This window comes from Dromaius novaehollandiae, chromosome Z (assembly GCF_036370855.1).
Source record: "Dromaius novaehollandiae isolate bDroNov1 chromosome Z, bDroNov1.hap1, whole genome shotgun sequence".
NCBI classification, from domain to species: domain Eukaryota; kingdom Metazoa; phylum Chordata; class Aves; order Casuariiformes; family Dromaiidae; genus Dromaius; species Dromaius novaehollandiae.
This window is the reverse complement of record NC_088132.1, coordinates 61,342,549-61,368,562: the sequence shown is the minus strand read 5'-3', so window position 1 is coordinate 61,368,562 and position 26,014 is coordinate 61,342,549. Positions and strand designations below refer to the sequence as shown.

The 26,014-nt window shown below is 36.0% G+C and overlaps 1 protein-coding gene across 2 annotated transcripts in view; it reads left to right on the top strand.

Annotated features, from left to right (window-relative positions):
- LOC112987038 (CWC27 spliceosome associated cyclophilin) overlaps nucleotides 1-20,908 on the top strand; it is a 111,997-nt gene extending 91,089 nt beyond the window's left edge. The window contains exons 13-14 of one of the 2 annotated variants that reach the window (XM_026106693.2): nucleotides 2,595-2,698; nucleotides 20,490-20,908. In XM_026106693.2, the coding sequence (XP_025962478.1) occupies nucleotides 2,595-2,698; nucleotides 20,490-20,652 (267 nt within the window). In that variant the 3' untranslated portion in view covers nucleotides 20,653-20,908. The remainder of the gene's footprint in view (nucleotides 1-2,594; nucleotides 2,699-20,489) is intronic. The other variant, XM_064502293.1, reaches the window with a different exon arrangement.
- Nucleotides 20,909-26,014: the final 5,106 nt, after the last annotated feature.

Here is a 26,014-nt window from a genome sequence, read left to right as displayed (position 1 = left end):
TATACTTTAGAAAGACTTATAAAATTTAATTAAATTTATATCACAAAGTCAGTTTGGATGGGTGTAGACTTTAGTGTGCAAATATAAGCAATGGTAAGTTTGATATAAACATTTGTTTTTTCTAAAATAGCCAAGTTTGGACCGATTAAGTGTATGAACTGCCTGGGAAGTGGAAAATAGCATTAATCTAAAATCTGATGCATATGTTTATAAGAGCATGTCAGTTCAGCAGTGAAGATGTTCACATTCAACTGCTGAAGCTGAAAGAGTTTGGAAACTTGAGGCTTAATAACTTCACAGCAGGGGTTGTCAAACCTTTATACATGTAGCAAGCTGATTTAGCTCTAAACTAAGAAGTTTTTGGAAACTTTGTAAATTCAAAAACCCATTAATTTTGAATCAAAGGATACTAAGCCTCTGTTGGCAAATTGGATCGGGGACTTAAAACTACTTGCAGTGAATTTACATTAGCCCTGTCCTGGATATCAGAGGAAAACAGGACGAGATGACAGGAGTATATTTTTAGTAGATGATAGTTTTATTTATGTAGCCCAGCTAGGAATTATTCAGCAATAATTAATCTAGTTCTTTGAATTCCATTTCGCTTGCGAAGGGCCTCTTTTAGCCTTACATCTCTCCTACCAGGTTCTACAACACAATACTATTTTCCACCCTCTGTACAAGAGGGGAGGAGAGGTACGTGTCTCCTTGGACTTTCAGACACTGGAAGTCCTAACCTTATAATATTACGAGCATGAATTTATAAAGAAATGTGATCTTCGTGATGGCATCTGATCACCCACTGTACAAACACCTACTAAGATATTCCAAAGTTATTTCTATAGTCAGGTCTATATACAGGAGTGTGGCACCAGACAAAAATAGACAAGACACATGGATTGTGGCTTTGGTTGGTCAGAATTTTATGTGAAAGAGGTTAGTTTGTTCTCATCTGATGGCTTAGGCAAAGATGGCCATCTCAGATGTTGGAAGTAAGGGGTTTGTTTGCAATAGTATGGAAAGCTGTAGAATTTGTAGAATTAGCAGGCTCAAAATATTCTTGAAATTTTCCTCTCCCCCATCTTAAGCAGAAGATTAAACAGGAAATAAAAAGAATAAATGCAAAAAAACCTCCAAAACCCACTATTGGCAATGCTAAAATATGTTTTTGAAAGAATTCAAAAGCCAGGAAACTCCTAAAGTTAAGATTGCTTCCAGAAGGAAATTTGACTCCAGTGAATACTTCTGGTATTTCCTATTTCTGTTTTCTATTCTTGTTTGATTTTTATTCTTTTAAATTTGAAAAACTTGACCAAACAAAACTGAACAGCTATATAGAGGTGTTTTACAATATAGGTGGCCAGCCTATCGCCTGCAGATCAAATGTAGTCTGCCACATAAATTCAGACAAGCACCTATTCTCTGACACTTTCCTTTCCAGGAACATCTCAAATATTGGCAAAAAAAAAAAAAAAAAAAAAAAAAAGCTGTGGGCTGTGCAAATTATTCTTACAGTCTACCCTTTTTTGGAAGAGCCCTGTGACCCCTCTCCCATCACAAGATGTAGGCATATAATTCCCACGTAATCTAAATTTCCTCTCAGGTGATCAGGAGAAACAAGCCATACTTCATGATCCTCAGGTGGCACCTGAGATGCAGTGAGCTTTGCTCTAGCTGGAAGACTAGGCAATGTCATTCACAGAATAAAATACCAGATACACATTGCTATGAGCTTGGTGTGTGCAGCATAAGAACCTGTATCTGTAGAATTAGTTTAAGTGGTTCATTGTATTCAAGACAACGGCTTTGGATTTTTTTTAATGTCAATATGGAATTTAAAAGATCAGCAATGTGAAGTATATAAATATCAATCAACCTAGGTCTTCCAAGCTTGAATCATCTAATTTATGCAATGGATTGCTTTACTAGAAGAAAATGACAGGTCAAAACAGTAAAATTTGTTGACAGTGGTCAGCGCTGTTTTATCAGGTATTTTATTCTGTAAGTATAGCAACAAGTAATTGTTCCTTAAATATGCATTTTGATCTCAGTAGATGGCTATACAGGCACTCATGGGCACAATAATTGTTTCTACTGTGCTGAAAATTTCTCGTATTCCATTAAAATGAGTATACATAAGATTTGTTAATATACTAACAATACAAGCTCTCTAAAGAGTGGTTTTTTTGCTGGAGAATTAATAATTTTGTTCTGCAGCTAAATGTTCCAGGAAGAACCAGGAACCAGGAATATTTAGGAGAATGTGTAGACAAATATGCTTTTGCATATCTAGCCAGTACAGTTTAAAAAGTCAGTCCCAGTTTTTAGTCACTGTACCTGAGCTGAAGGTTCCTATGCCCACAGTTGACATGCTGTACCTGATCATGTATGTGATTAATTTAAATCTTCTTCAACCAGTGTATATATATATTTGTCTGTCCATCTCTTTAGCAAAACCATTTCTCTGAAATTGAACTGATTTCTCTTCCATCTCCTTTTACTATTTCTCAAAGTAATACTAGTTTAAAGGTGTTGTGTACAGCTATTGTTGTTTAAAAAAAATACCTTCACTAAAACCACGTATTTAATTTCAGACATTAGCACTCTTAGACCGATTTAAATCAAAGTTAAGCCAGGCAATTGAAGAAACTCCTGAAAATGAGGTTTCTGAACCTGAAGGAGAAAATGATGAAGGATGGTAAGTTTTTTGGATTTTGATTTTTGTTTGTTACGGTTCGTCAGTTTGAGGACAAGTAAGTTTTCATTTGTTTTGCAAACCAGGGTCATCTTTCAGTTTAGTCAATCTTTTTTTTTTTTTTTTTTTTTTTTGCTTTTTTAAATCTATTTACTACCATTTCACTTGTTTGCGGCACATTTAGTTACACCTCCAGCAGAGAATAAGCTGTAAGAGGAGTTAACAGCATCCCCTGCCTTGAAAATTATTCTTCTACTTCTGTTTACATATCACTGTGCAATTCTGAAATCCTACTGCACTAACATAGTCTTGAACTTAAGGAGTAGCAAAATCACCAAATGTGAAAAAATTGATGAAGCAGGAGTCAGCTAAAATATACTATTAGCATTCTGGAAAATAAGGAGAGAGAGTTGAAGATGTGTTGCTGTGAGTAGTCCTAAGTCATACTAAAACTCCATATTGGGAGTGGGAATTATTTTAAGAGTGATGGTTGAAATAACGATAGACTCACATTAAATAGGAAGTGACTCTTCAAGAAATGATGATGCCCTGGAATTAACAAAGCACTACAAAAATTACAGCCTCAACAACTCCCAGTCAATGAAGCAGCCTATACCATGTTTTTGGATGTTAATGCTCCATCAGAAGAACCCATCTTTTGTAGGGGAGGGGAAAAATCAACGTGATTTGGAGTGTGATCTTGAAGTCCTTGACTGGGAGCTGTTAGATAATAATAAAAATATGTGCATAAAATTATTAGAAAAACAAGGCAAAGATGTTTCGTAAGGACATGTCATTTTTAATAAGACAAGCAATATAGTTGGTCTAATAAAATATGCTGTCTCTGCATACAACTTTTTTTTTTTAGCTATATCTTTAAACCAATAGATCTACAACAAACCTACTGCTAAAACAGAAACTTCAACAAAGCTCTTGGCAAGTGTTTTAAGACAACAGATACTTCTATATCTCAGATAACTTAAGTAAGCGAAAATTACTCTTATTGTCTTCCTAAAGACTCCCTTCTTGTGAGAGGGAAACTTGCCCCCAGGTTTCCAGTATATTCTACCTGTCCCCAAATCCCCAAATTAGCAAACTAGTAACTAGAACTTAAAAAAACACCCAAACCTGAATTACAGTGATGAAAAACACAAAAATATTCTAAAATACGTTAGACAGTCTTTTTAAATAGAATATAAGTGGTATAACTCAATGTTGATTAAGTGAAAACTGTAAGATAACCATGTAAGATGTATTTTTTTTTCTCAGATGAGAAGCCATTTAATATTTGTAGGGGGTGCAGATTGTCTAAATAAGTTTCTTGTACTGTCCTTCTACAAATGAAAGAGACATGCCTATTGAAGTGAGAAAAAAAGAGTAGGAGGGAAGATACTATATGCAAGAAAAAATGTTATTGACATCTTAACTCATAATTTTTCCCCATATTAATAAATGAGAAAGGAAATACTTCAACTATTTAGAAGTCATATGTTACTATACAATAACCTATACTATAAAAATGTTATTTTTATATATTAAATCAGAAAATCTTAGATGTTTTAAAGGTACATTCTGTAAGAGTTTTTGAAAAAAAGACAGCAAGCTGAGTTGCAACTGATCAGTTGTGCTGATGATGGTAAGATTTTTAGGTTAGTAAACAGATCACTTTTGCTTGTTTCTGTAGTATACATGATGCATCACTCCATTTATTTTAATTTAGTTAGATAAAGCTGCACAGATTCTGCAGCTTTACCTTCAAACATTCTTGCTTTTCACCAAATAGAGCTAAGACCGCACAGGGGAAATTCTAGGATTTGCAGAAAATTTCAGACGTATGTACTTGCAGAAAGACTAGCACTGGTAGTATAACACTCATTGTAGTATCTTTTCAGTTTGTAAAATGAAGTTTTTTCATAAATATTGCCTAATGAGTGTATTTATTTTTTTCTGTGTTTCTTTGTGGGCATTAGTGGTCTGCTTTCATCTTAACAGATGTCTTTAATTTTCATCAATGAAAAAAAATGTGTTATCAAGTAGAATCACAGGATTTTTAATAGTCTTTCAAAACAACAGCAATTCAAACATGTCATCATTTATCATTTTGCTTATTTTATTGATTTTTTTTATTGTTTATTAATTTTTTCTTTGTTTTTTCTCATGGAAGAACAGGGCATTTCTCATAGCTTTAGCATCTCACCAAAACCATTTTTGTTTTTGACCTAAGAAGAGCTGAGTGTGGTAGTTTAATATGTTAATAATGTAGTTCAGGTTTCTGAAACTTAAATTTTCTTTTTAGTTTGTGTTAACTCCATTATCTGGATTGAAAAGAGGAAATACAGCCTCACATTCTTCTTTGCTTGTATTCATTGGCTGTTTTAACAGATAAATCAGAACATAAATATTCGTTGCTGTGGATCTTGTTTTTGAAAACAGAGAAAATAGTTTCCTAAATCTTGCCCCTTCAGGATAACTCTTATTAGTAATTTGTTGCTATTTTGACTTTACTTTTGTCCATCTGTTTGGCTGCTTCTTTAGGCCACATAGTCTTCTTTCATTATGTCTTTTCCTATCTCAGGCATGATGCAGCTTTTTGAGGGTGTAGGATAACATATAGCATAAATTATGAGGTCTTCTGGTTTCACTGGTACATTGAGGTCATTCTAAGGTACAGATGTGCTTCTAAAGTCCTCCAAGAATTATGCAGCCTTTCCATATCTCTGAACACCTGAAGGACTGGTCTTTGTGTCAGATATTTTCGTGTCACAGTAATATAACCAGTCTTTGAAGGACTTTATTTATAGAGTTTAGTCATCATCTTTGCTGTTCCTTTAATACCTATTGACATCTAATTGGTGGCAGTAGTTCTTCTCCCTGCATGTAGCTTGTACTGAGGGAAGAGTGTTACCATTTCAAATTAGAGTTGCTTTTGTTTTTGTTCAGAAAATAACATTACAATCAAAATTGCACTAAATTGAAAACTTACAATAATATGAAACCACTCAAGAGCCTAACAATTAACATTATCATATTATTAGTTTTACAGAGCAGTAAATGTATACGTTAAATTTACAGACAAATGAGTCTTGGTCCTTCTTTAAAGAGTTTACATTGAAGCTAAATAACTTGTAAAATGTACATATTATGCAAATTGGATATAAACACATACTACATTAACAAAACGATGAAATCTTTTAAAAGCTGTTAATGACTGTTAGAGTGGTTTGGAGAGTTAAATTTTATTTTATTGTATACTACAATGCAGTTGTACTGTATTTTGGGATAAGGGCTTACATTTTCTTTAAGCTCTTCTTTTCTTGTCTTGGATTGGATGATATAACATAACTATTGCAAGTTCATATTAAAAATTCTTTGCATCTTAATTCCAATCCACTCCTCAAAAGACAACAATTCTAATTTATATGGCTTATAGTAAATACTATTAGTGCAGGGTGTATGCATGTATGATGCACGCAAATTATGTGATTCCTCCAGACCATTTTGTAGGTCATGGTTGCTGTTTTTATGGGAAGCGAAAGCCAGCCAGTATGCTTTGCTCTGCTGTCAGGGTGTGTTATCTGAGGTAAAATGATTGCCTCTAAGACATTTTTATGTGTCCACATGAGTGGCCACACATCGAGGTATAATTTTCATTTTCTGTCAAGATAGAAACCATTACCAATTTGTTATGTTTTCTTTTATTTGGCAAAGTTTTCTCTGCATATTTGGCTGAGCTGCTGTATTGGCATGGAGCATAGCAGACGTTTGGGCACTTTTCAGCAACATTTTACTTTTTATGCAAAAAAAGACGAAAGAAATATGACTCTATTGTAAACAGTGTGTATGGTGTTTGATAATTATTACCAGATTTTACTGTCTAACAAAGCAACTGAGGAAGTGTTTTGAAGAGATCTGAAGAGAAATACGTAATAGAAAGTTTTAACATGAAATACCAGAATGTTTGCTGAGACATTCTGCTGCATACTCTGCTGCTCTGTGACAATGTTTATGTGTATCTGTCTGCAGCAATCAAAATCCAGTTTCCCCTACAAAAGACAGAAGTATCCCAAATTTTGTAAACAGGTACTTAACTGAAGGCATGAAATTTGAAATACTTCTAATACATAATGAAATACTGTATGTACTGTCAGAAAGGGTATTCATAAATAAAAATGTCTACAAACAAGTAGACATGAATTTTCACAGTATCTAAGTACCTCAGAGTCAACCCTATTGTTCCAGGTGCACACGTGAGCTTTTTATTGAGACTGCCATTATTGTTCTGATGGTTTTGTGTTGAGAACCATTGCCTAGGTGTCTTTTATAGTTTGTCAGATGTCTTCAGTACTGCTTGGTTGTCAGGTGCTATTTACTTGTTTACAGTCCATGTAGGAAAATCCAGTGAGTGACTTTTTTCTTCTGTTTCACTAAGGCTGTGCAGTGCACAGCATAGGAAACTGATGATGCAGATCCTATGAACAGGACACCAGACAGCTTCAATAGAGAGAATTCAGCTACGAGGAAAAAAATTTCAGATTGCTTCAAGTATATTCAAAGACTGAGTTCTTTAGGCAATCACTGCAAAACCTCCCTCTTCAAATGGGATAAGAATGATACTTAGTACTCTGAAACACCCTCTGATCAAGTAAATCTGCAATTAAAAAAAAATATAATAAACCATATCCCCTTCCCAGTATGACTGTTTACCCAAAAAGAAATACTAGAAAAATTCATAATGTCATCTATGTATTCTTATCATTGTCACTAATCCAGAAGAATGTAACAAAGATACAGCATTGGCAGGCAGTGATGTATAATCCCAAACAGTAAGGTACGGGCTGTTAGACTCTTAGCTCTTAGTTCTTTTAGTCCTAAAAGAACTCCAGCTTGTCATTCCTCCTGTGAAAAATGAGTATGAGTTAAACAATATAATAAGGATGATTCACTGTACTTTCTATTATCTGGTTCCAAGAAGGAGAGGATTAGATCTTCTGTTGCTGAGAAGTGAATCATTTTCCCAGGTAACACATTCTCTAAGAAATGCCTCTTTATTCTTGCTATCAAGTATTACTGATGATCAGTTGATTTGCGTTTGCATTTCTGAAATGACCAGAAATATTCATTAATCAGGGAATCACAGCTGACAGGCACCTGAAGGGGACTTCCAAGGGTAATATAATTCTTCTCCATAGCCCAAAGGATCATTTGGGTCTGCAGTTATCCTAATGTTTGTCTAATTTGTTCCTGACGTCCAGTGATGGAAATTCCCCAGGCAATCTATTCTACTGTTTAGCTGTTCCTACTGGTATGGAATATTTATATGTAATATCTAGACTCCCTTATGATATGAGACCAAATATTTTCCATCCAATCCACAGTGGCTTTTGGAAAACAGTTCACTGTCTCTTTTTGAGGCTGCCTTGTAATACATTTGAAAATAATCATAAGAGCATTTCTTTTAGTTGGACAAAAAGAAAAAAGCTTTTCAGTCTTTTCTCAGAGGTTCAGGAAATCTTTCATCAACTTTCTTGATTTGTGATTGTTCCTCCTGAGCTTTCTCTGAGTGGATTATCTCTCTTTTGGTTCATCTCTCTTTCAAAGCGTGAAATCCAAGACTAGGTACAGCACTCAGCTAAGACTTGTCAGTGTTGAGCGGAAGAATTACTTCATTTGTCATTGCTTCTTCCATTCCCAGTTTCCAATCCCTTCTAAGCCCCAAATCTTTTTTTCTGCTGAATGTTTCCTAACCTGTCTCTGTGCTGTCTTGCCGTTGATTTTTCTTATTGAAATTCAGTCCTTGCATTTTTTGAATTGTATCCTATTTTTCATACTACTACTCTAGTTTGCCAAAATCATGTGATTTTTTTTCAAAAACCTTCTTTACAAAACTTCATTTTTCCATGTATGTTTGTAAGAGTATTCTTCCTCAGTAAGTCTCAACTAAAACAACCTTACCAAATTCTTTTTTTTAGTTTGACATTAAACTACAGATACATTCTCCTTAAATAAGGCACTCCAGGTAATTTTCACAAGCCTTATATCCTTACAAAACATAAGAAATCTGATACCTACTGTTTCCCAGAAGGAATATTGGTCTCTTTGGAAGTTGCATATTCTCTGCTATGAAAGTCAACCTTAATATACAAAAATAACGTTAGCCAAAATTCTGGGATGTCTTCAATTCTTCTCTATCTGATCTTTGAAACCAAACAGACGCTTCCTCAAACTTCTTTGATCTATTGACATACTTCAGCATTTCTGACCCTGTGAGAAGTTTTACAGGCTTGACAATTTTAGAGCTGACAGAATTTTTTGTGGAAACACCCCTCCCCCCCATCATTTTCCTCCCTTAAAAAGTTCACTGTTCACCAAACTAACTTAACGTATTTCTATGAAGGCTTCTCATTATGCGTTCTCACACATAAAATTCACGAGATGTTTTCAGACCAAGCCTGGTACCATTCTGGAATTTAAAGCCTACCCACAACTTATGAGGAGCAGCGCACCATACCACTAAAAAACAAATATATCACAAACTAAACCAACCAAGCTTATGATGCCTTATATTACCTGAAACATAAGCTAGATACCACATATGCTAGATAATCTCAATGATTTATTTTGTAGATTGATTGAAAAGATCCATCCATTCAACTTTTTCTAGACAAATTAAGTTCTCTGCTGAAGTATATAATAACTAGTGGGCAGCAAACACTGAACGATCACCAAAAGGTATTGGTATACACTAAACATTGCAATATTCCATTCTTGCTTGAAACCTGTTTCCATTATGATAATCTGAGCCCTGATAAATGTGGTTTTGCATCATTGTTGCTCCTTCAGTTTGGTTTTGATGGAAGATCAGTTTTCCTCAATAGACAGTTTTTATCTATTACTAATCCCCTCTATTATTAATCCCAGTCTGTTATTAATGCCATCAGTTCACAATTCAGGGCAGTAGGCAGATCTCAGGTTGATTTTTAGATGTTGTATTACAGTGGAGACCTGTAATGTTTTTCTTCATTCTGCACCTGCATACAAGTTTATGGTTTCTTCTGGATTCAGATCTCCTTTCTGGTCTCTGTGGCTGCTCTCAGCAATGCACTCTGCATCCATTTTGAATTGGACCATGAGTCACACCAGCACGCTGCATAGTTCATTTCATTAATAACGCATGATATCAGTGCTTTGTAGCTGTAGCATTGCAGTATTCCCTAGGTGAAATCAAAGGTGTTGGTGTGAACTACAAAGTTTCTTAATCTTTCAAGATTAGCTTTTTTCTCCCCCGTAGAACACTGTCATAGCTGTAACTAATAATGAGATTCACTCACAACCACTCGCAAGTGTAAATGAGATAGTCAGTTAAGTATTCTCAGGAAGGATGTCCAGACTCTGAAACTTACTCTTTCCTTTGATATGAAATAACATAAATCCATCCAGCTTTCAGATGTGCTGTGGGACAAGAAAGAATGAGTGAAATGGCAACTTGGAATGAGGCGGCATGGTTTTTGCAGTTGAAAATTCTGTTATGGTTGGTTACCTTTGCTGAGTCTGAGTTTTGATTAATATCTATGTCGAGTAATATTTGAGGGAGAGGAAAAATAGGATTTTATTGTTTTTGTTTGTTTTTTGATCAAAGCGAATAAGCCAATGCCTTGAAGTACCTTTAAATTCACAGTCAAAAGGATATTGTGAAAATTTTATAGAAGTAAAGGTCTTCCTTTTCAAGCAAAAAAGCATTTTGTATCTTGCTTAATAGACTGTGTCTCATGCATTTTGTGAAATTACTAATGTTGGCTTGACTGTTGTCATCTTTGTTATTTGTGACTGACCTTTCATTTAAGATAGCAAGGAGTCAAAACAGAAGTGGAAATTCAATGGAACTGTTCAAAATGTTGTGGCTCTTAGAAAACTTTTAAAGATATCTCCTTCCTTCTCACAAAATGATATTCTAATTTGCTCAGTGATGTTATGCATAGATCTGATGACCCGACGGTAGCCAAAAATAAAGGGACTGGATCTGTTTCATTAACTTGTTCCTTCTGTGAGCAAAAATCTCGCTGAAGTTCAGTGCTAACAGTTTAAAGTGCAGCCTGGTTTATATATGTCAAAACCCGTAATCTGCTGCCGGTCCTGAATTTTGCAAAACCCCTGCTGAGGTCAGTTAAATATTCTGACAATGTTGGATGCTAATGCTAAGTTCTTTTTACCAGGACATTCATTGCTACTTCACTGCAACAGTAGAAACTGTTATATTTTATTCCAGAACAAACAAAAAGTAAATCCGTGTATTCAGTAAAAGTATTCTCTATCCAGTGTCAGTAGTTATGTCCTTTACCATCTTTAAAAATGTTTTTATTGATAGTACAAGGACAGTTTCTCTTAGAATATTTAGCATTGGTTTCAGTGAGAAATTTGGTGTGAATGCAGTACTTTATTTCGTACTCTCCTAGTAAAAGGTTTTGTGGCTGAGAGAGAGAGAGATGTGGGTCTAAAAGTTTTGAGGCGCTACCTTTCAAGCACCTGCTATAGAGAGCAGGTTAAGATTATTACTATTACTTTAATTAAAATAGCAATTCCAAAAAATCCAGGAAATTCCAGGAATTCCAGGAAAAATGTTGGTCTGCCACCTATTTTTTTATGTTACAAGAGTTCATTTATATTAAGAACTAAATCAGTGATGCAGACTGTGAATATATACTCTATGCAAATTTGTTAATGTCCTCCACATTTTATTTTTAGGATTTCTCATTTAACATAGTGTCCGTTATTAAACTTTGCAGTGTGAAACTCTTCTGCATAAACACCTAAAATATTGGGTTTATTTCTTTCATAAAGCTAACAATCTTCTTTATACATGTTTTCTAAAATGCAGTCTCTTTCAGTGCCATAATACCTTGGAGTGATGATTATGAAATATGGCTTCCTCAAGATTAATACTAGGATCTCTGCATATTCAGTCGCAGAAGCTTAACTGTGACAAACACAGTAAGCTCCTGAAAACTAAGCAGCAGTCTTTTTCACATGCCAGTGCTAGCTTGGGGAACGAAAGAAAAAGTGCTGCTGTAATTTATGCCAGTGAGGCACAAAGATGGATTAAAGCCATGTTTTCTCCCCCCTCCCACTGAGATTTGAGCCAGCGTTCCTCCACTAGTCTGGAAAAACTGGCTCCATACTAGGTCTCTCCTGCTAAGGCCATTGATTTACCCAACTACATTAAAAAAAAGTTGACAAAATATTTACTTGATTGTTACAGAACCCTTTAAAAGAATAAATGAATACCAGAGGTCTGTATTAGAAACACACTGGAAAGAAGGGGGTCTCTTTTCTGTTTGGCAAAAAAGTAAGTGTTTGTTTGGGTCTTAGTACTGCCAGTAACATTTAAGGAAGAAGGAAAAAAATCCTTCTGTAAGTCTTTTTTTTTTTTTTTCCTTTTCTCTCTCCACCTTCACCCTTCCTGCACCCCCCACTGCTAGAATATGGTCAGACCTTGATACGTAGCTGCTAGCCCACTGCTGAACAGTCAAAATTACCAAAATTGTTCTTCTGTGAGAGAGGGGAGAGAGATATTTAGGAATGGAGGGAGATTTGCATATGTATTTACTGTCTTCAGCTGTTTTGCGTGATGGAGAAACTCAGCGCACGTGGGTTTTTTTGTTTAGTTTTTTGTTAATTCCTCCGTGTCTAAGTTTATTTGGACTAGACGTCTGGGCCTTCAACTACTGTTTGACCTAAATTTAGAGATGATCTGTGCTTTACTCAAGGGATATCTAGTATTTCATTTACTGTCTGGAAACCTTGTTTTTTCTTATTGCCAGCCAACCTAGTGAAGGATAAAGAACTAATCTTCTAAATCTTTAATTGCTAGCTTAAGCTTCCTCTGTGTCTGCGCACATTTTTAAGCACCCCCAACATCAGGCTGGGTGTGCAAAAAATATTGAATGTTTAGTTGTCAAAATCCAAGTAGCCTTTGGTTGGAATCACTCTCCTCTGCCTGCCCACAGCTCCTGCTCCGTGCCCTGGTGACACAAAACGGCCTGTTTGTGTTAGCTTGGGGAGGCAATCTGCTGCCTTCTAGAGTATCAGCTATTGTACAAGCTATTGCCAGCACCAGGATGCTAGACGCGATGGCTCATTGGTCTGTTCCGGTATGGCAGTTCCCATGTTCTTAGAGCAAATGCCGTGTAAAATTTGTCTATGCTGGTAAGCTGTCTGGGACAGCATCTGGAATTTGCATTACACTGTTCCATACCAACCTACTCTACCAGGAAGAGTTGTCTATTTAAAGCACCCAGCTTCTTTCATGAAACTATTTAACATATTTTTGTGAAGAGGAGAAGATTATACTGTAAATATACTGTTTGTGTGAACTGTTACTGAACAGGAAGGACATAGAAATAGGATAACTGAATTTCGTGTAGAAAAATATTTAATTGCTGAAAAGCATTGTCATCATGGTATAATGTATTTCTGATTCTGTTAGTGTAACACAACCAAGAACACTTTCCTCCAATCATTTTATCTTCTTTTGAATTGGATGATCTTTTTTGTAGTTAAATTGATTTTTCCCTTAAAAAGAAAAAAAATGCTTAGCAACGTGTTAAGCAGTGGAAGAAAAGGATGGTCTATTGCACTACTCTTATTAAGAAAAGCTTATTTTGTTGTTAGCTTTGCAAACACTGATGTACTTGTTTTTGTAACCTGGGTATCCTCTACTTCCTGAAACTATTCCTTTTTTACTATTTTTATAGCAAATATTTGGGGGTAAAACTGACAATATGACATTTGAATAAAATATTTCAAGAAAGTATCATGTTAGAAATATCTGCAAAAGTGCTGTTCTGATCATTTTATGCTGTAGGCCTACACCAAGAAAAAATATATACAATTCATTTTTGGACTTTGGAGGACCCAGAGATTGTTGGATATATGAGAGTGAAGCCACTTTCTTCATTTTCCAGTATTTGTAATACAATTTCAAAGGGCTCGTCAAGGTTGACCAAAGTCTACAGTCTGACTTTACAGGATATTTTAAAATTATATTTTTATCCATTGTTCTTACTTGGAATTGAGGTGATTTCTGCTCTGTGCAATAGCAGCAATAACATGTTAAGTGTTCTTACCATTTGAATACTGAAATGCTGTAGCCTACTAGTAGTCCATTGATCCAAAAGTTTGAAAATACAGCTTTCAGTTCTTGCAGAAATGAAATGAACTTGCAAGAGTGTTTATATTTTTGCAGGGGGGAAGTGGGTTATAAGTGGTATTTATAGCAACAGTGAGAAAGGAATACTATATTGATTCTTAAATTTCAGTCTAAAATGTGTGCTACATGCCATATTCATAAACTAATGCTAATTGATTGAAACAGATATTATCTTGATGTAGAATTAAATACTTGTGAAGTTGACTTTAATATGACTAATATTTGTATACATAGCAATAATTTTCTCAATACTCTTCTCACTTTTTTTTTATATTAATAACTTTCATAGAATGCCTAATGATTGGAATTTGGCTACACCTGAGTAGCAAATCTTGTTTTCTTTTCTCAAATAGCAAGCTGATAAATTTGAGAAATAGAATGTTTTGTGAAAGCACAAAGAGTTGGAGGGAAAAGCAGTCCAATTATTAGGAAAAAGGAGTTGGGGAAAGAGGAACAAATGACCATGGACTGGCAGAAACAAGCAGCAAAACAAGAAGGAGAGAGAAATCTGTTAGCACCAACAATCACAGCAGACTCCTGATGACAGTAGACTATTATTAGGAGATATAATAAAACTTTGCTGAAATGAAATCATATCAGGTTCGGCAAACTAGGCCCAGACTTCTTGAACAGTTTGTGATACAGTGGAAGGTTTTAAGTACCAAGTGCTACAGGAGGGTAGAGATTTTTGTCAGTAATTTGGCATAGCTCAGATACTAATGGATTACTGAGAGACAAAACACACCATTGGAAGCCTGTCTCCTGTACACATCTTTTTTGTGATAGCAGTGGCTTGTGTGAAACATTGAGAATAGAACAGATGAATCCAGGTTTGAAACTTTCTCTATAACAGCACTCATGCAATCCACGCAACCCTCACTACTATCAGAATCCGAACCTCTTTTGAGTACTTGGGAAAACAGCTTTTCTCCTTTTCATGACCTGTATGAGAGAGAGAAGTTTGCTTCTCAGGATTGCTTTGTGTGGAAATAGGGATGATGGATTATGTTAAACTAAAGTAAAAACAAAGCTGAATGGTGAAATAGGACACAGAGAAAACGATATAGAAACTGTCCTGCAAGGGTTGTATTGCACAAACCACTTAATGCTGGTTGTTCTTAGTGCTTGTTGATCGCAGAGACATAAACATACTTCCTCTCTCATGTTGGTTTGTGCTTAAACAATTATTTGTAAAACTCTTGGATGCTGTTAGGGAAGGAGTGGTGAAGGCAGCCTGAGCCAAGAGTCTTGGTCGCAGCATCGCAATTCTGAAAAACAGTGGAAACCAGATTAGATTTTATTAATTTATTTCTTCCTTTAAGATTCTCATTGTTTTATGGCTTTGGCATTCTTTTTTCCGGTATTCTTACTCTTGTTCTCTTGCCTCAATTTAAAATTTTTGATTGCTTTTGTTGTTTGAGATTTTCTGCATTTTATTTGCATTTTGGTCAGTCTCTTTTTCTCTGGTTTTTGTTTCTCGTTCCTATCTTTTTTATTCTTTATCTTCCTCCATTTATTTTTCTTTTTGGTCTCTCTGTTTCTCATCTGTCTCTCCTCTTCCTGTGCCACCCGCTACTCTGCTGGAAGTGAAAAGAGTGCCAGTGAGTTCATTCTTCCAGAACAGCTAACATTTTTTTTTCCTTGGGAGAGAGACATCATCTGCTTTGATCTATGGATTCACTCATCTGTTTTCTCATCTGTTCACAAGCTACATTTCTATCTACCACCTATGTATCAGGAGGGAGAAGGGAGGAAAATACTGTAACATTTTCTATGTTGATGTTTATAGTTTAACATACCTATTCACAGTATTTGCAGGAAAATGCAAGTTGCAGATAGAATATAATTTAAAGAAAGCAGTAGCAATTGAGTAATTCTCAGTATTTTTTAAGTGTATTGAGGTTGGTTAGTATATTTCTTAAGTACATTGAGCATTGTTCATAATTGAGAAAGAAGGTAGCGCATTACCTGCAAGTGGTGTTGAACTCAAAATCAGTTGTACTGGTAGTGATGATGCATATTGGTTTCTACCGCATTTTTTTTTATTTTTTAGACAGCCTGTACAACACAGGAGAAAGCACTGAATTTCTTTCCACACATACCTGTTTCCACTTTGTCCATTTTAAACATCCTAATGGAGAGAACCAATAATCTTCATAAAATGTAGCAAAAATTTTCAAAATTCTGGTAGTAGAAACTTTAAAGCAATCTAATTATTTGCTTAGTTCATTTAATCTGACTTTAGAAGCAGTATGTAATTTTTGCCCAAGTTCTGGGTATGGATTTAGATGTATTGTCTCTAAATAAGTGGTGTGTGTTTAGTAACACGAAGCCCTGCAGCTGGAGCACTGAGGATTAGAATACGAAAGGCTGTGCGGTACTTGTTCTTGGTGCCTGCTGGTCGCAGAGACAAAGGACCTATCATCAGCTGCCATGTTTATGCAGGCACCTCCAAGTGAATCCTGGCTAAAACCGCTGAAGTTGTTACTGCCTCTCTGCCAAAAGCTACTGCCCTCACAGCAGAGTTGGCAGAATATAACTTTTGTCCACACCTGTTGATGATTTACTGCAAAGTTCAGCTGTTTAAAATGCTGACATAGGTGAGTAAGATAATGTCGCGGGCTCTCCACCAAAGGGGCTGAGGCACCAGAGGCCATGCCGTGTACAGTAACTTTTGCAAGGACAGTTGAATGGGCAGCAGGTGGGCTGGTAACAGCCACCAGCTGTGTTGGTTTGATAAGCAAGTGTGAAATTAAGCAATGCAGCTTTGCACTTTCATTCAGTTATTATAAAAATCACAGACTCATGCAGTGTATTTTGATGAAATATTCATCACTAGTGCAAAAAATATTTATAGTGCTTCCTTGCTCTTGTTGAGATTTAGAATGGTTCTGTTCACTGATTGCTGTGTTGCTTTCTCCCAAACAGCTCTGGAAAGGCCACAGCGCCTGTGATACTAGACTTCTGTTTATGCTACACTTAATGTGACTACAGCCTGTCAGCAGTTGGCATATGGTTCAGATCCAGTGCACAGCTCACACATCACAAAATCACTGGGATTACTGTGTATCATATCTTTTCTTGCAAGTACCATCTCCCTAGAGCAGTTCAAAAGAACCTGATCCATCTCCTGAACAAACTGGCTGAGCCTGCCTGGAGAGTGATGTCGGTGGGCTTCATTCTTTGCTATACAGTTGGCAAGTATAGTAACTGAATTTTCTTAGGTTTTGGCTATGTTGTCTCCAAAACCAGCTCAGATGAGTTCAGGTATTTCACAGCCAAACGTATGAAAACATTTAATTTCTGGAATACAGAAGACAGCCAAATGCTGAACGATCCTTAGTAACACTGAAGGAAAGAAGGGCAGTGCGGTGGTACAGCTGCTCTCCCATTACACAGTATAGAGCAACAATTACGCTATATGATACTGTTGTCTGGACAGAGTAAAAATGAGCCTTGTCCAGCAATAAATTTATGCCAAGATAGCCAATTCTGATTTGCAGCACTATGAAGTTGGCCCTATTGCCACCTCTGTTAATTAAAAAGGTTAAGCAAATAGCTTTGTGATTATTTTGTTCTTCTAAAGAAAGTCAACAATTGGCGCACCTAGAGTCTTAAGCCCAGAATATTTTATTAAAACTACTTTTGAGCAAAAAATACTAAGCCACAAAACTTTTTTTTCTAGAATCTCTTATAGGAGAACTGATACCTTTCATCCTTTAAATTTTGAAAAAAGTGTATTTTAAAGTTGTGTGTCATTTTAGCATAAAATGAACTGTCAAGAGCTGGTGATAAGCACAAGTTACACAGTAGGTTCTCAAATACCAGGTTGCAGGAGATGAAGTCAGAGCTTTCAGCACTGGGACTGCAGGCAGGCAGCTGGGCAGCTTCCCACTTCCACTGAGCCCCTGAGTGTGAGGGAGGGAAGAGAGCTAGGAACTGAACCAGGAAGATTCTTAGACAACCTGCATTTTTTGCAGAAGTGAAAGGTTTAGTGGTACAGGGCTTTGTTGGAAGAGCTTGAGTAGAATTATTATAAATTCACATGGAAATAGTTATTAGATACTTCCTATGTTCCTTAAAGAAGAAAATAAAATGGGTATCCCCATGAGGATGTGTGACTTGCAAAAACAAGCTTAAGTTTACATCAGGAAAATATTTTTGGAATCTTCACTAGGGTCTGTGTTTTTATTGCTTTACCTATGAGATTCTGCTTCTGAAATTCATTCTGGGAATACCAAAAATTTTCTTAATATTGGCTTATTTTTAATCACAGCTGGGAACGCCTCAATGGCAAGTTATGAATAGGAGTCAGAGACTGTGGCTTCTTTCAGCTCTGGGAAAGGAGTAAACCTTGCTTAGTGTGTAGCTACTGCATCCAATTCCCACACTAGCTGGGACACTGTATGGTCCGATTGAAGAACTGGAGATGTATTTATTTTTAATTCCTGTTAGTTGTAGCCTGCAAGTGTGTTGTATCGTTCTTTGAAAATGCAAATTGATGAAATGGATAAGTGTGAGTACGCTTCTAGATACACTCACATACACACTGTAAAACTATTCACCAAAGAACAGCTCCACCTCTTTGGGTCTCTAGTTTAATTCATACTAAAATAGTGTGATTTGGCATGCATCGTTTAAAAAAAAAAAAAAAAAAAAAAAACCCTAATGCTCATCTTTAATAAGTTCAGAAGAATATGACAAATGCAGAAAGCATGTTAACTAAAATAAATTACTTCAGTCCCTCCACTGTGAAATAATGTTTTTATAATTAAACTACAAATACGCAATCATGAGTCACTGTGATGGTACATTTTGTTGTTCTGAATTGTAGATATGACTAAGAAAATAAGTTTTGGTGTTACTAGCATGTACAGGATTATAAACTACTGAAGTTTATATACTGGAAACAACCTTAAGAAATATTCTTATAGGACATGGTAATATATGCAGGCATGCTCCTGATTCCATTTAGTAAGAGATTTATGAAAACCCACATGTCAGGAATTGATTGCACTGAAAAAAAAAATCACAATTATTGTTTTTAAGATTTTTCCAAAGCATTCAAATGGATCCCATGCAGTCTATAGCTTTCAGTTTTATCTGATTTCTTTAATAGCACTGTTATTGTAATCTACAGTAACTGAGCTTGTTCTTTTTTTTGCCTTCTTTATATATGGAGATTTACACTTCAGCTCCTTGGAAAAAAAATGTTTAATTCAGGACCTTTTAACTATTGCTAGAGACTGATGAAGCAGTATTTCCTTTGTGACAAAGCTTTTTCCCCAGATTTTCTATTTCACAAAAACTGTAGGATTATTTAATGCTATAAATATTGATATGCTTAGATTCAGTTCAGTACAGTTCTTACTACTTTCAGTTGTCCCATTAAAGTCAGACAGTCAAAGAAATTTTTGCAGTTAATTGATACAGAATCCAAATATAAGTGGGCTTTTCTACTAGGCATGTTTGTATTCAGTGAAAAATCTTGAATATAGATTTTTTTTTTTGATTGAACATATGAATTTTATACTTGTTCTCCTGCCAGTGGTTTATAAGCAGCAGCTTTACTACTACTGTATATTCAACAGTCTTGTTAAATAGTCAAGTGGTTTTTTCATTTAAAATATAACAGCTGTGGTGAAAAGTGTTAATCCTATAACCAAGCTCAAGTACTTAAAATAAAACCACAGCCAGTGATACGGAAAAGTATCTGAATTGTCAGTAAAGATCAATAGGTTTACAGTTGGTAAACTTGTAAGCATCTGTGTGTTTTTTTTTTTTCTCCCATCTTTCTTTAAGTAGAGCAAATAATTGAACCTTTTCTATAAGATTTTTGTATGTCTAGGCTAAAACTTGGGAGTTTTCTGACAGCTTCCATATTAATTCTCCCCTCAGGGTCACCTACTAATAAGGCCAGAGCTGACCGGCTTCAGGCTTTCCTGCCACTACGTACAGCAAACAAACTACTTTTGACTGCAGATTATGGTGATGTTTTCAGACTATTGGAAATTTGTTGAAATGGGGAAATATCAGTATGGTGAAAATTTCTAATCAGCAACAGAAAAACTTTGGCTCGAATAAAACATTAGTTCAGTCTGTTGTCCGAGAATTAAAAAGCACAACCTGAACCACTTTAAGGAACAGAAGGACTTGAAGCCTTCCCTTTTTGGTCTTCTCTGTACCTACTTTAGGAGTTTTCCATGCAAGCTCCTCTCCCGTTTTGCAACTAACCATAGCCATGAAGGGAAGTGCAAAGTGACTAATAGGAAAACTTGAGAAACACTCCCTGTTCCTGGGAAAATTATTCAGTACATTAGGGAAGATATACTAAATAGAAAAAGGCAAGACAAGAGAATTCAGTACCTGAAATAAAACCCAGCAGAACAAACTCTAGCTGTATTTTTCAAAATATTTTTTCAGAAGAGTGGTTACACTATAATATTAGGCTCTACTGAGGAAAAAGTCAGAACTTTTTCTGCTCTATAAAAAAAGAAATCCTGATGTTAAAATCCTTCTATGCATATAATTACAAATCATAATGTTCAGTTTTTTTCACTGTATTTGAGCTATGTTTTATTTGTTTTGTAGGATGTCACATGTACTTCAATTTGAAGATAGAAGCAGAAAAGTGAAAGATGCAAGCATGCAGGATGAAGACACTTTTGAGATCTATGATCCAAGGAATCCTGTAAATAAGAGGAGAAGAGAAGAAAGCAAAAAGATAATGAGAGAAAAAAAGGAAAGGAGATAAAATGAATGTAAAGCTAGCCAGGGCTGACTTGAAAAGTGACTGCAGTAAAGCACTGGCTCTCTTGTAACTCTAATTCCTAAAAATATCACTGAGTAAGTGTGAAAAGGAATCTCTCAAAAACCTGTCGTCTAGTTTTGCAGCAGAGCTATCCTTTGTTTCTTCAGTTGCGCAGTAAAGAAAGCGTTCTCAGTGCATTATCCAAGCTCTCTCTTTAAAGGTTTTTAGAATTGTGTATTTAATAAAACAGCCAAATTGATTTTGGTCTGTATTTTCATTAAAATAGATGCTACCATTCTTTAATAAGTATATGGTAATCAAAAAGCTTTCAGGATAATGAACCAAATTTCATTTAAGTAAGCATAAAATTAGAAGATAAAACCCCATCGGCAGTCCTTTGAAATTTTTTGAAATTATGATTTTAAATATTTATTTATTTTGATAAGGTGTATAAACACTTTAGCAGTAACCACTGCCTTCCTGACCCACTCTATCACAGAATTAAGATGATACACTTGCAAAATTCCAAACTTTCAGCACAGTCCTCAGAATGAGCCTTACCTTCTTGAAACAAAATAAATTTAATTTGGGGATTTAGTTAATTTCTCCTTGTCTTGAAATACAGATTCCAATGCTAGTATGGAAGCCAGGATAATACACAATTTTGAGTGTTATTTCACTAACTTTACTGCATTAACAAAAAGAGATTTTGAATGTACCACAATGATTGCTTAAACTGCTGCAATACAATAAACATGCCTCTGGCAGAATTTTCACTATAAAATAACTGGTAATGAAGGTTAGTTTGTTAATTGAGTCCAGTACAAAATTAAAATTCTGATCAGTCCCATTAAAAGCTTACTTAAATCCTATTTTTAACAATTATTTTAGTATCTAAAAATTAACATCTCAAGTTTCCAAAAGAAGATTAAAGTCTTTCTACAGATTTTTTTTTCCCCCCTTCAGGGCCTAATATCTTTTTGCAGAAAATAGGATGCTTCAAAGCTCTGCTATTACAGCATTTCTGATGCTACAGAAACATGGACTACCCATATGTGCAATAGCTAAAGAAGTGGGACAGAAGTGAGCAAGGTCATTAAAAAGCGTGACCAAAGAGTGGTTTGCTGATGTTGTTTTTAGAACAAGTTCAGTAAAGTATGGTGTCCTTATCAAACTGCCACTGCCAAGTTTCTTGATAGGGGCTGAGGTGTGAGATACATAACCCTGCATCAGTGGGGTAATGCGGCCCAAATGTCAGAGGTTAGATTAATGTAGAATATTGCTTTAATGTACTGTGTAATCTTTGAGATAAGAAGAAAACTTGGAGGTGTGAAGTGAGTTCCTGTATAAAGCTGTCATTATCCTCTCAGCCTGAGTGAATTATACTGTACCATGGTGTAGAGAAGTTAAGAGGGGTTACATTCTTAAACACTGCCATTCACAAGCTACTGAGTCAAAGTTATTTAATCATTAAATCCCTTTGTATTGGGCTGCTATCGCTAAAGCCAAGAACATCTTCTGACAAATACTAAGGCATCCCTATTTATTGTTTTGTGTGTAGACAAAAGTTGAGTTGAAATAGTCATTATTGCAAGTGAGCACATCAGTTCCTGTAAATTGTCGAACTTTTATTCATTTCACTAAGACAAATGCAGGGCTGCATTTTACTTAAGACACCTCTAGTAACAAAATTATATAAAATTGATGTCAAAAGCATGCATTCAAATAATGCTCCATAAACTCAAAACCAAAGAATACAAACCTCTAAGAAAAAAGATTGAGATTGCTACAGTTCTCTGAAACATGCTGCCTGGTGGCTATACCTTGCCTATATGTGTAAACATAGGTGGCATGATTTCTGTATAGTTGTAATATATAAGACCCTTTCCTATGCACTGCTAATACAAAAAACAGTGTTTAGCACTTGCTTTTGAAATTTACTCTCCTAAACAATACTAGTTGTGCCCACAGTTCACCCAGATTGAAGATGCATACAGCAGTGTTGATATGTAAATAGTTTCCATGAAAAAGGCCACTGTTTAAAATTGTAGGGTATGATCTGGTATCCTCCACCTGCCTTTTTTTTTTTTTTTTTTTTTTTTTTTTTTTGAGTACACTTGTATTAATAAGCTAAAAATGGTGCAAGTCCAAATTATGACAGAATTTTTGAGTTAGAGCACAAAGGTCAGGGTTACCTTCCAGTCATGCCTACTGTCAATGTAACAACCTCTTACTTCTTTAGAAGTTTAACTACCCTGAATAAAAGGGGGGGGGGGGTTATAAATCTGTGCACAGAGCATTCTGGTAAAATTCAAATTCTTGTTTCCTGACCAGCTGTATTTAAAGTAGATAAAGTTCTTCTAGGTCACACCTGGTACTAGCAAGATCCTCAAGGAAGGGCTGAACAGCTTGCCTCAGATCCTGGTGATGAGGCCAACAGCTAGTTGGGTTACAACGTGCCCTTGCTGTTTTGGAGCTTAAAAAAAAAAAAAAAAAAAAACTAACCAACCACCACTGACATACTACTGTACTACTGACACTGGTTTATTTCTGCCAAATAACCAAGACGCCTGTGCTGTAAGGGGTGTAGTCTACAACATCATGATACGTAGCTTTCCCTGAGCAATGCTGCATTGCAGTGTGACTGGGTTTGGGAAGAGGTTGTTCCCATACTGTCTCCCTTCCCCACTAAAAGGATGACTGAACTCTAATGGTTAAAAGAACAACACAACACTTTTGTCTGCTTTTGTCTAGAGGACCTCAAGTTTGCAAGAGGCAAAGTTAAGTTTTGGCAACGTAAATACATCAGACAAAATGGACATTTCAAGACTGCCTCATTCTGGCAGATATATGTACATCTGTCATTATTGACATGATGACAGAAGACGCAGGCCTTTAGAAGGCGAGGGGACGCCTTCATGTATATCTGCAGTGAAAGATGTAGATATGTGCTTGCATCCTTCAATAACAAAACATGAACTGATCCATACAGTGGCTACACTTACTTGTGTTTATAAGCAAGTTTCCTGCTGAAGTATATATAGCACAGAGAATGTAAACTCAAAACTCAGACCACATTTCTGGATGTAGAATGTCCAACTAACCAGGAATATCTACCACAGGGCTCCACTGAAACACAGAGGCAGGCCACATCACACAGCTAGCACCTGCATTGGAATGAGATGGCACTCAAGTTCCTTGGATAGGATGCTGGTGTGCTGATGAGGACTATCACTACCCCAAAGCGAAGCCTCCAGGTCCCCACTTCTCCCTGCTAATCAGAGTAGATCTGAAGTCATTCAGGGTGGGTCAGAGGAACTGCCTTACCTCAGCACTGTGGCTGCTCTTGCTCCCCCCGCCTCCAGCAGCCACGTTACCCAAGCTCACCTCAACAGCCAATTTACCATCCTCCTCCTCAGGCAGCACCTCAGACCTAGAAGTCTCCAGGTGAGTAAGTACTCATGTGCCACGCTTAAGTGGAAGCTACATTTTACACTTTACCCTGTAGGTCACATTAGATATGTTAAGTATGAAACCAAATAACTTTTGAAATTAAAAAAAAAGATACACAGAGAAAATGTTTTAAACATAATAAACTTTCAATTATAAGCCTGCTCACTGAAACTTTAACTTCAGATATTTTTTCATTTGTAGTATGTACAGAAACACATAGCTCTTACCCAATATCCTGATAGATTTAATTCTATCTCAAGCAAGGTCTTCTTCCACAAAGTAGATATACCAACATGTAAAAAGTTCACAATAAACAGCATAATATATAAAATGAGGATAAATTAAGAATAATGGATTTAATGACGACTTGTACTTGAAGAAAGCTTTGCAGATATGAAGCTGCTGTTGCTTTCAGAGAAAAGGACAGCATTAAAAGTATTTTAGCCTAAAAAGCATTAGCTGCCTGGAAGCCCTTTAAGAACATCAGAAATATATCTACCACCTAATGCAGTCACTTTGCATTTCACTATACTCTAACAGACTGCAGTTCAGCTTAAAAATGGCAATAATACTTCCATTAAAGATCACACTCTTGAAGAGTCATTCTGTCAAGCACTTTTAATGCAAACAAGTGTCACAACCACCATGTTCCATAGGGCATCCTATGGCAGAACACATTTGTAGATGCTTCATCTGAAAATAGGTTTATTCCATTTAAAGAAACAAATGCTTATTTGCCTCCATCTGTGCTCCAAACACACAGAATCCACTCCATCGGCTCAAAGATAGATAGATAACTAAAAACATGCAGCCAGGTAAGCATGGCATCATACCCTCCTTTTCATAAAGTCTTACAACATGGATTCAGTGCTCCACTAACAGTTTTTTCAGGTGGCTAAATATGAGCTCACATCTATCCACTTCATACCACACAGAGTTAAGGTACCGAATGAGCCTAGATGAAGAGGAAGAGACTTGAATAATGAAAAGACACAGTTTGGGACTTCTGCAGAAGAAATCGATATCATAAATTAATCCTTCAGTTTGACTCTAGTAGCCAGAAAGTTTTATAGACAGATGTAGCCCGAGACGACAGCACTCTGGAATACCGTCTCCCGCTGTCACCAAGGAAGAGAGTTTGCCACCTTTGAACCTGATTATCAGAATATCAGATTAATACATGCTTACCACTTGAAGACTAGTGATAGATAAGTAGATTATTATTTTTTATTAGTTTTCTGAAAGAATCAGACCACACACTAGAAAGAAAATCTTGTTCTTGCTTCCACATTGGCCTTCCTTTTCCTGCTCTCGTTCCAGCCCTTTCACCCCCTGCAGCTGGGTCCATTTTTAGTTGTGTCTTGACTGCTATCTGAGTTAGTCCTTTTTCTTTCGAGCAGGGCTTGTGAAAACAGCAGACCTATACTTCATACAAATCAGAGCATGTGTTCTGTCACCACTTCACAATTTCATATCAGATAGGAAAGTACTGGGTGTCTGTCTGGAGAAGCTGAGTAATAAAGTCTCCAAAGACATTCCTCCCTACTTCCAAAGTAATGAATTAAAAAAATACCTCTACAACATCTGAAAACCATAATGAAATAGCACCACACTGAAAGCGTTTTCTCTGTTCACTCTCAATCATGTTATTTAAGTTGCACATAAAAGATGAAAGCTAGAAGCTGCTAGAGGTGATTAATATGTCAGACTGTTACACTAACATGACACTACTTGACTTACTATGAAATGTCTGCTACTCAGGAAATTTGAACATAGAATGAGAATATTCTGACTGCAGCCTATAATGGGCAACTGGTAGGATTCCTAAATGGTACAAACATCTGAAAGCTAGTTGGGGGGAGGGGGTTTACAAACCTATGCTTCTCCATTTTTTAGATATAAAATATTGGAG